The sequence below is a fragment of the Oncorhynchus mykiss genome, chromosome 5 (genome assembly GCF_057628025.1).
Source record: "Oncorhynchus mykiss isolate SJ-2025 chromosome 5, ASM5762802v1, whole genome shotgun sequence".
Taxonomy (NCBI): Eukaryota; Metazoa; Chordata; class Actinopteri; order Salmoniformes; family Salmonidae; genus Oncorhynchus; species Oncorhynchus mykiss.
In genome coordinates, this window is record NC_143026.1 from 23,700,796 (window position 1) to 23,710,568 (window position 9,773).

At 43.2% G+C, this 9,773-nt stretch overlaps 1 protein-coding gene across 5 annotated transcripts; it reads right to left on the reverse strand.

Annotated features, from left to right (window-relative positions):
- Positions 1 to 82: 82 nt before the first annotated feature.
- aggf1 (angiogenic factor with G-patch and FHA domains 1) lies at positions 83 to 8,827 on the reverse strand. Of its 5 annotated transcripts, none has more exons than XM_021602149.3 (16): positions 8,419 to 8,827; positions 8,271 to 8,332; positions 5,296 to 5,504; positions 5,084 to 5,183; positions 4,741 to 4,964; positions 4,340 to 4,471; positions 4,059 to 4,259; positions 2,745 to 3,174; positions 2,399 to 2,510; positions 2,169 to 2,220; positions 1,969 to 2,070; positions 1,720 to 1,891; positions 1,481 to 1,560; positions 1,019 to 1,146; positions 771 to 870; positions 83 to 543 (listed from the first exon to the last, which is right to left on the reverse strand). In XM_021602149.3, the coding sequence occupies exons 3-16, from the start codon at positions 5,494 to 5,496 to the stop codon at positions 328 to 330; spliced, it is 2,250 nt and encodes a 749-aa protein (XP_021457824.2). In that variant the 5' UTR covers positions 5,497 to 5,504; positions 8,271 to 8,332; positions 8,419 to 8,827; the 3' UTR covers positions 83 to 327. The 5 variants fall into 5 exon arrangements, with proteins under 5 accessions (XP_021457824.2, XP_090090343.1, XP_021457823.2 ...); XM_090234217.1 differs by lacking the exon at positions 2,745 to 3,174 and adding an exon at positions 3,583 to 3,652 and having other exon boundaries at positions 8,419 to 8,503; XM_021602148.3 differs by having other exon boundaries at positions 8,271 to 8,485.
- Positions 8,828 to 9,773: the final 946 nt, after the last annotated feature.

Here is a 9,773-nt window from a genome sequence, read left to right on the forward strand (position 1 = left end):
TTCCTAGGCAGTCATTGAAAATAAGAATTTGTTCTTAACTGACTTGCCTAGTTAAATAAATATAAAATAAAAAACCCACACATTTAATGTTCACACTGCACAGTTCTGAATGACTGGACAGATGGCGCTATGCCACTTTATTGCGGTTGGAATAAAATCTGAGTACCAGCACCATACTCACTCCACCCTCATTCCAAGAAGTGGATTCAGTCAGTAAAGATAATGCAATTAGACCACCCTGTGTGTCTGTCTGCAGTCAATTACCCACTTCTCCATGGTGGATAGGGTGACTGGCCTTTCTGAGATATAGACTAGAAACATTGGATGTCACTCAGCCACTTCTCCTTTAACCCAGGGTTTGGGTGCTGGGCTCTGCTCCTTCTTTACTGTGGGTGTCTCTGTCTGGCATGTGTCATTAAACCGCTCCCTGGCCTTCTCCCAGTTCCTCTGGGTCTTGGTCCTACTCAGAGTCCCAGCCTCGTCCACCGACACAACAGCTCCTGCCCCAAAGCCTGACTGGGACTTCCGGACCTTCAACTGGATCTACGGGAAAACCAGAATGGTAGGAAATATCAGATCAGATGTGTGAGCAAAGTGAGAAAGAACTGGGATGAAATCACAACAGGTGGAGTATACTGGTGTGAAGTTCGGTCAACTTAAAACTATAACTATTCATTAATCCCTAGTTAAATACTACAGAAAAACTCCCATCTCTGAACACTGGGAATACTAGGAGAACTCCAACAGAAAGGGGGAAATGTTAAGATTACCGGGTCTTTCATTCCAGCTCCATCTTTGCCCAGGCCTTCTCCTTTCTTCCAGCCCATCTTCTCCAACATCTTCCTTCCCTTGTTGACTTCACTGATCTCACTGGACAAGGAGGGAAACAAGTACAAAATCGAGACAAGACAACTTCAGATCAGTCTAGGACGTGGGAACCACTAGTTCTTACTACATACATGTGCATACGTGGCACATACACACTTGCAATGACTCAACCAATCAGATGGCTACGTACACGTGTACAGAGGCGGGTGCGTCATCCCGTTGAAAGACTCCCTCGCTGCCCACCGTCTGACGGCGAGACTCGGCCCGGTCCACATACCTGGTGTTCCTCAGGGCTTTATCCTCCTCATACTCAGCGCTCTGTTGGAACAGAGGGAGACAAAGGAGACACTTACTAAACAAAGTAATATACTCACTGCTGTTAGCGACAAGGAAAGAAGGTAAACTATGGGACTGCTCAGTCTCTAGTAACTTACATTTCAACAAGACTTGCTTGAGCAAAAACAGAACAGTTTAATTGGATGAAAACTTCTGTCAGATAACATCTTTGTATACACAGAGAAGCTAGGTGGAGATCTGATTGACAAGGACATTTCCAACAAAGGATTACCAATGGACCTTATTGAGCAGTAATAAAACAGCAGACGGGGACAACAGATGAAGTTGTAGTGGTGGTGGAGAACCAGTCACTTACCTTCAGGCCATATTTAACCTTCATCTGTTTCAGTTCTTTCTGTCGGAGCAGCTCCTTGTCCTCTTTGGTTGGAGCTGGACCTGAGGAACAACACATCTGGCTAGTTAGAGACTGGGCCGTGTGTGTGGCATGGGTAGCTAGGTGTGTGAGCATTGCATTAGTGTTCGGTCTTATACAGACAACATACAAAGACGGATGCAACACACGAGTGTCCGCAAATTAATCAGGTTGTTCTCTACCGGTCTGTAGTGGTTGGTTCCTCTGGTGTTTGCTGAGGTGAGCCATGACCTGTCCAGGTTCACAGCCGTCACAGGTGTCTGTCCCTGCGTGGATGTGGAAGGACAGAACAGTCTCTCCCATCTTCACCTCATCCCCATGGGTCAGAGGGCAAGGGTCACACTTAGCGTTGGGCTGATGGGAGGGAAAACAATCCTGTTACTACTTCACTTTCCAACCAAGGTGTGTGAGTGAGTGCGTGTCTGACCCACCTGTAGGATTCGGTTGCCATTGAGGACAGTTCCGTTCTGACTTCCCTGGTCCACTAGCATGTAGCACTGTTGGTCCTGGTCAAAGTACACCTCTGCATGGAGCTGGGATTTAAATTAAATATATAGAACCCATCAATACCATTATGATTTAATTTGATGGCCTGCAGAATCTAACAAATAAATGAAATAAGTTGTTATACCTTACTGACTCCCATTTCAGATATGCTAATGGCATGGTTCATATCCTTCTCCCTGAAAAGATAGACTTATGTGAAAACAGTACCTCAAAATGCCACAGGTAGTTTAAACTTAATTTCAGAAATAATGATCTGAGCTCTCATTCCCCCTGGTGGTTAAATAGACAAACTGACCATGCATTGGCCATTCAAACTGACCACGCATGGGCCAGAGTCTACAGCACTGTACTGACCTGCCAATGGTGGCTGGAGAGTCAGCTGTGATGATGAAGAGTGTTCCTGTCTGTAACACTGGAGATCTGACCACTGTCACCCTCACACAGGGTGGCCATACCTTCTCAGCAACTGGGGACACACATACACACAATATCACATACACTGACATGACAATTCTGCTGAGCAATATTTTAACTACAGGAAACATTTAGGAAAACAGATGAACAAATATCAGGTGATGTTAGACTTTTGACACAGTGCTTTGTTTCATTCTGCCTTCTCCTTTAAAGAAACCCCAGCGAAAAGTGCATAGAAAGCTGACAGGCTAAATAACTCTAAACTGTGTCCGTCCTCGCCTCTCACCTTCCTGACTCTCTATCTCTGACTCTGAGCTGTATTTGGTGGGAGGAGGGGAGGAAGAGGTAGACTTCCATTCTCTCTCCGACTCCGTGATCTCCCCCTCCTCAGGATCATTGTTCCCACTCGAGTCATCACTCTGCGACGCAGACGCTGCTTTAGCCTTCTTCTTTTTCTTGATGAGTTTATCTGATTTAGCCTTCTTCTTCTTCCTCCTTGAGCTGCTCGCATCATCGGAGCGCAACCCGTCCTTCCTCTTCTTCCTCTTCAACGAGCGTTCGGCACTCTTCGCCTGGCGAGTCTTCAAGGAGCGGTTTTTTTGCAGAGGAGTGTCTGGAGTAAGAGACCGGCCCCTATGCCTGCGCGAGCCTGTGCCCCTCTTCGGGATTCGCCGCTCCATCCACTCATCAAGGTCCAGCTCCTCCTTTACAAGGCCCTGTCGGCAGACAGGCAATAAATCAGAGGGGAGGATGCACCTGAAGCATCTCCAGAAAACTCCCTTGGCAGACACAGGACACAAGAGGCTTTCTATGAATTTGGACAGTGAGCTCTCTGCATCAAAACCTCCCTGTATTGTTTTGTGGTCCTTTTTGGATATGGGTCTCAGTTCTCAAAGACAGTAGGCCTGTACTGCATCACAGCAAAGTCAATGTATTGACTCAAGCTGCAATACATTGAAAGTGATCCTCAAAAACGTACTCTTGACCAGACTAAGCAGCCAAATCCCTGAGCTCTGAAACCTGACTTTTTTTTGCACCAAAGCTGTGTTGGCTATACCTCATGTCTGCATGGGGGTCTTTCTGCTGTGAAATAATTGTTCTAAGTATCTATGTGAGACGTGTACCTCTACGGGAAGCTGAGTTCCAGAAATAGGAAATCTTCATGTTAGCCAGTGAGTTAGTCACGTCTTCTACCTATGACCAGAGGAATAGCATTCAGTCAACTAAACAGCAGCTGCAAGCAATAGCCAAACCCCTGTACTTGACAAAAATGTATCAGACTCCAAAACAAAACTATAGCTGCTGCAGAAAGTCTAAAATCACCCCTGCAAGTATTTGACAACTGAGACCACATAGATCATGGTTCAAATGGATCCTAAGAAGTCAATTACAATCTCTAAACTACTGAAGGTGAGATGCTTCAGGAGCGTCATGTCAGCACAAATCAAAAACAGTAAGGATAACAGGTCAGTTGTATACAACAATGAGAAATGTTTAGCTAGTTAACACATAAATTATCCCTTCTTAATCTTTTTTTTATTATGAATTTGCTGTAATTCTCTTGTAGTGTTTCTGGTTCATCTCTGGAACGGTCACCCACCTTATCATCCTGACGGGCGGTTCTCTCTGGAACTTTCTTCCACTTCCTTCCTTTCTTGTCTAGGCTCTTTTTCACCTGGCTGGTCTCTGAGACAGGCTGTACAGTAGGAACCTCTATCCTGGAGTGGAACTGGTACTTGCCACTCTCTGCATCGTAGTAGTAGTACATGCCTGTGTTGTTATCATAGTACAACTGACTGGCCTAGGGGAGGGAGACAGTGACACAATTAAAAAGAGTGTTAAATAATGACATAGTGATCGTGTGTGTGGGTGGTTTAGTACCGAGTCGTAGTAAAAGCCAGTGCTGTGGTCGTAGTACATCCCTGTGGTCTCATCAAACACAAAGCCAGTCTGTGTCATGGCCTGCTCAGCTGTGGCTCTCAGCATGTCTGCTATGGAGCCCGTATCCACTTCCTGCTGGAACAAACACAAGTAAAGAAAGAAAGTTCCCAAACTATTTTTGCACTGTGTCGGTCATCGATCTTCTAGTATTTCTTGTGCTCTTCCAAATAGACATCATGATCATGTTTCTAATAGTCTTCTTTAGCCATGGCCCATGAAGGAGTGATTGTTGTCACGTGTTAGGAAGATCAGCACAAAAAAAAGGTAGTCTTTTGGAAGACGAGACACCTCACTGTCCTCAGTCAGACTAGATTGAGTGGAGGGACGGTAATCAAACTCGCCTCTGGTTGAGCGGCAGCAATACCACCCTCTACAGACACCTCTGTAATCATCGCTGTGGCGTTATCTGTCGTCATGTCTGTAGCTGTGTCAGTGGTTGATTCTGCAGCTGTCATCTCTGCGGCATCAGTGGCTTCCTGCCCCTCAGGTGTCACTGTCACCTGGGTGTCTGTAGTCACACCATCACCCTGGTAGTAGCCTCCTCCATAGTAGTAGTTGTAATAATCTGCAAATAACACAGAAGTATCAATGTATCTGTAAGTGGAGCAAAATAAAATCAAATTATTCATTTGGATCAATCCCAAACTGCTGGTCCTGGGAATTGGTGGTGGTTAGATTGCTCACCAGTTTCTGACCAGGTATATTCCTCTGTCTGTGTCTCAGCTTCAGCTCTCTCTTTCGCCTTTTTCTTTCGTTCATGAATCTCTGCACTAAGCTTGTTGACCTATTGTATCAAATCATGTTAAGGAAAAAAGTAGCACCGTAAGTTGTAAATTCACTCATTTGTGCATATCATATACTTATTTAATGATGGCTAGATTGTTCTTGGTAGCTACCTGTTTCCTCAAGTCTTCATTGTAGCCTTCTGTGCTTTTCTGAAGACTCTCAGACTTGGTCAGTTGTTTCTGTAATTTGGTCAGTTCTTTTGTGCAGCTTTTCAGTTCTTGCTTTAGCGACTCTACTTTCTGGCGAAGCTCAGCCACCTCGGAATCCGACCCCTCCTCTCCTCCACTCGCCTTCTCTCCATTTGTCGCCATACTTCTGGCTGTCATTGACACACAGGGTTACAACGTGTAAAGTGATTGTTATAACCATAATATGCTAGCATTATTATTTGTTATATTGGTATGCATTAAAGGATAGGCCAGCTCTCAAACTCTAGGCAGCATTCTGCCTTCTCCCTACAGATCTCGGCCATTAGCTTCGCCCACGACTGCTTCATGTGAACTACAATTCCTATACTGTGTTTTAATGTTTAGAAACGTCAACCATCGCTTACGATACGGCTTTCGAAACATAATGCCCTTATCTTTCATCAGCGAGAAAGAATCCTAAAAAGAAAAACAGATACACTTACTGTAGCAGTTTTGGCAGATCCATACAGCTACGGGTATCTCCATCTGACAAAACTACACTTCCGCTACCCTTCCCGAGTTATGCCTACACAAAGGTGTTCGGGGCATACTAGATAGCTAATTAGCACAGGTATCGCCCCGTCTGCCGTCTGTTTTCCGTAAAAATGCGCTGTAACATGGAGATATGGCCATGTGGGAACATTAACCCTATCAAGGTGTGTATCAATTTCACCTTTCATAAAAATGTAAATGATTTCTCGACACATGCGCCGAATACAATAGGTCTAGACCTTACCGTAAAATACTTACGAGCTCTTAACCAACAATGCAGTTTTAAGAAAATAGAGTTAAGAAAATATTTACTGAATAAACTTTAAAAATGGGGTACTGGTACCAAGTCAATGTCTTAGAAGCTGTTAAGGAGCCTTTTGAACCTAAACGTGGTGCTGCGGTACCACTTGCCATGCCCTAGAAGAGAGAACAGTCTATGACTTGGGTGACTGGAATCTGACAATTTTTTGACACCGCCTAATATATAGGTACTGGATGGCAGAAAGCTTGGCCCCAGTGATGTACCGGTCATGCGGTGACGCAACGGGTCAGGACGCTCTCGATGGTGCAGCTGTAGAACTTTTTGAGGATCTGGGTACCCATGCCAAATCTTTTCAGTCTCCTGAGGGAGAAAGGCATTGTCGTGCCCTCTTCACAACTTTCTTGGTGTGTTTGGACTTGGTGTGTTTGGAGGTGACTCCGGGATGCGGCCTTCTAGGCAGAGTTGAAAAGAAAAAGCCTCATCTCAGACTGGCCAATAAAAAGAAAAGATTAAGATGGCCAAAAGAACACAGACACTGGACAGAGGAACTCTGAGTAGAAGGCCAGCATCCCGGAGTCGCCTCTTCACTGTTGACGTTAAGCCAGGTGTTTTGCATGGTACTATTTAATGAAGCTGCCAGTTGAGGACTTGTGAGGCGTCTGTTTCTCAAACTAGACTCTAATGTACTTCAAATCTTGCTCAGTTGTGCACCGGTGCCTGCCACTCTTTCTATTCTGGTTTGAGCCAGTTTGCACTATTATGTGAAGGGAGTAGTACACAGCATTGTATGAGAAATTCAGTTTCTTGGCAATTTCTCGCATGGAATAGCCTTCATTTCTCAGAACAGGAATAGACTGACGAGTTTCAGAAGAAAGTTCTTTGTTTCTGGACATTTTTAGCTTGCAATCGAACCCACAAATGCTGATGCCTCAGATACTCAACTAGTCTAAAGGACAGTTTTATTGCTTCTTTAAAATCAGCACAACAGTTTTCAGTTGTGCTAACATAATTGCAAAAGGGTTTTCTAATGATCAATTAGCCTTTTAAATGATAAGCTTGGATTAGCTAACACAACGTGCCATTGGAGCACAGGAGTGATGGCTGCTGATAATGGGCACACCTACCTAATTAGACATTCAACAAAAAAATGTAAATCAGAAGTTTCCAGCTACAACAGTCATTTACAACATTAACAGTGTATACACTGTATTTCTGATCAATTTGATGTTATTTGAATGGACTTTTTTTTTGCTTTTCTTTCAAAAACAAGGACATTTCTAAGTGACCCCAACCTTTTGAACAGTAACGTATTTACCATGTCATATAGAGACCGAAACATAAACCTTTTACCTTATCATAAGTAGATATAATTGCAAATGGTTAAATCTTTCCAATTGGAATTTAAAAAAAGAACTTAGTTACGAATTGAACTTGACATTTTTCAACCCTTGTATTGGTCAGCCTGTTGCGTGCTTTGGTATGTGTCTTCAAGGAGCGAACAAGGAGTACAGTAGTGGACTAAGCATGCACCCCGAGGGGCCCCCATGTTGAGGATAGGCATGGCATGTGTTTTTACCAGGATCCAGTTGCAGAGGGAGGTGTTTAGTCCCAGGGTCCTTAGCTTAGTGTGCACTATTGTGTTGAATGTTGAGCTGGAGCTGATATGAAAGATAAGGGCCTAATGCTTCCAAAACCGTACTGCAAGCGATGTATGTTAATGTTCAGACAGAGTATACAGTAGACGCATTCATCCAATGGCATGTGTAATGTTATGGAACAGAGAGTCATGATCAAGGGCTAGGGTAGGTCTAGGTACTATGGAAAAGCTAGCCTAGTTATCACCATAAAGTCTGGTGGGCTTTATTCAACAGAATGTTGAATAAACTGTCATTTTCATTTACCTGACGCATGCGCGAACACCATGTACGCAATACGCATGATTCAGGTGTGAACAAACCGTGAGAGCCACGCACAGACCGAATTTTGCTGTAGGTATTGTCTCAAATTACCAACGGCATAAGGACAAACTAGGATGACACCCGTATGTTAAGTTCCAATGAGAGTTTGCTCCATTCATTGATATGGTACGCTAGCGTTAGCTATCTGCTAACATATTGCTAACGTTAGCTGTGAATGGTCTTACCGATTCGTTTGTTTTCTTCGCTTGGACGAACGCCCTCGTTTCTCTCCGCCAAGAATATCAACCTGAAAGTTGAACATAAACATCTTGTAACCACCATGCATTGCTGACACACCCGACTACATGTTTTGTTGATAATAAAGAAAGTTACAATTGGTACAGTTGATGTGTTTACAATCCACCGTGGACGCCATTTTTTCAACCAACGTCATTCTATCGTCCACGGTACAAGATGCCACAGCTGGCTGAGAGCGCCACTCGTGGTTTGGAGTTTGAATAGGTCGAGTATTTGGAAATAACTCTATCTCTGGTTGAATAAAAAAAATCCAAGTATCGCAGAGGTTTGTGTTCTCAAAAATATGTGATGGTATCGATTATCAGTCAAAACATGTTATGCTGTAGAAATGTAAATACTACTGCACTCAATTTACTGTCAATAAATACTTCCACATACAGACCAGCAGGGGTCATGACGAGTATGGCTGTAGAGATTGTGGGCAAAATGTTTGCAGTTATTGTGTTGTTTGGAAACTCTGCCAAGCATTGCTTTCCAGCTCTTGACTGTTTCGAAATCCAAACATTAGGAAATTCATTTTTTAAGTGTTGTCTCCATAGTAACAACTTCAACATATCACACAAATGTACACAATGTGTGTGTGTATATATAAATGAACACCAAGTGGGCCTACAGTTGAGTAACTCCATTAAAAGTGACACACTTATTTTTCTTAACTCCTGTGAAGAACATGTTCCCTCCAAATCAAGGTATCAGCAGCAGTAACATCATGCCTGGCCCCTAATGAAGAGTCATAAGCCCTATCCACAACCTACTTGTGTTACTAGAATGTTGGTTATGTAATTGTTACCCCAGCATGTCTGTTTTTCCAGAGGATGGTCTGATGGGATTAGTTTTAACAAACTGCCTCCTGTTATATATTTTTCTCATATAAAATGTACCATTATGCCTGGAGGCTGTTCTAAGTGTGAAGATATTTCAACTTGTCTAGGCATAGCCTTATATTGGCTTTCAGTTTGGAGAAAGTCAAAATAATATCAATAATACCCATTAACTGTATGCAGACATTTAATTAACTGATGTATTTGGTACAATATTATCCTCTTAATGTTTTAAAAGAGAAATAAGCAAGGGGAAAGATAATATGAGAAAACATATCATTCATCTGTAGGCCAAGTGCATTAGCACTTTGTTTTAAGCATCAATTTGTTCCCATGTTCTTACCAAACTCTGAGCAGCACCTGTTAAATACTGTTATACCCCTCAAAACACAGGGATGAAAATTTGCACAGGATAAGTATTATCAGAGGACCTTCAAGTCAGCAGAAAAACAGTAGGTTATTCTGGCTGGAATTATTACTCTCCCGCCATGTGAAAATTACTGACATGGCAGATTCGCACAAAACTAAAATGAAGGATGTGGTGTTTTGTGCTCGTGCACCCAACTTCCCCCAGTAAAACTAATCCCGCCAGAATAGGGCTTCACACAC

Coding starts and splice junctions, on each gene's coding strand:
- aggf1 (XM_021602148.3), bottom strand. CDS start 8,367: ATGGTGGTTACAAGATGTTTATGTTCAACTTTCAGGTTGATATTCTTG. Junction 5,505..8,270: donor CGAAGAAAACAAACGAATCG/GTAAGACCATTC, acceptor TGTCAATGACAG/CCAGAAGTATGGCGACAAAT. Junction 871..1,018: donor GCACCCGCCTCTGTACACGT/GTACGTAGCCAT, acceptor CTCCTTGTCCAG/TGAGATCAGTGAAGTCAACA.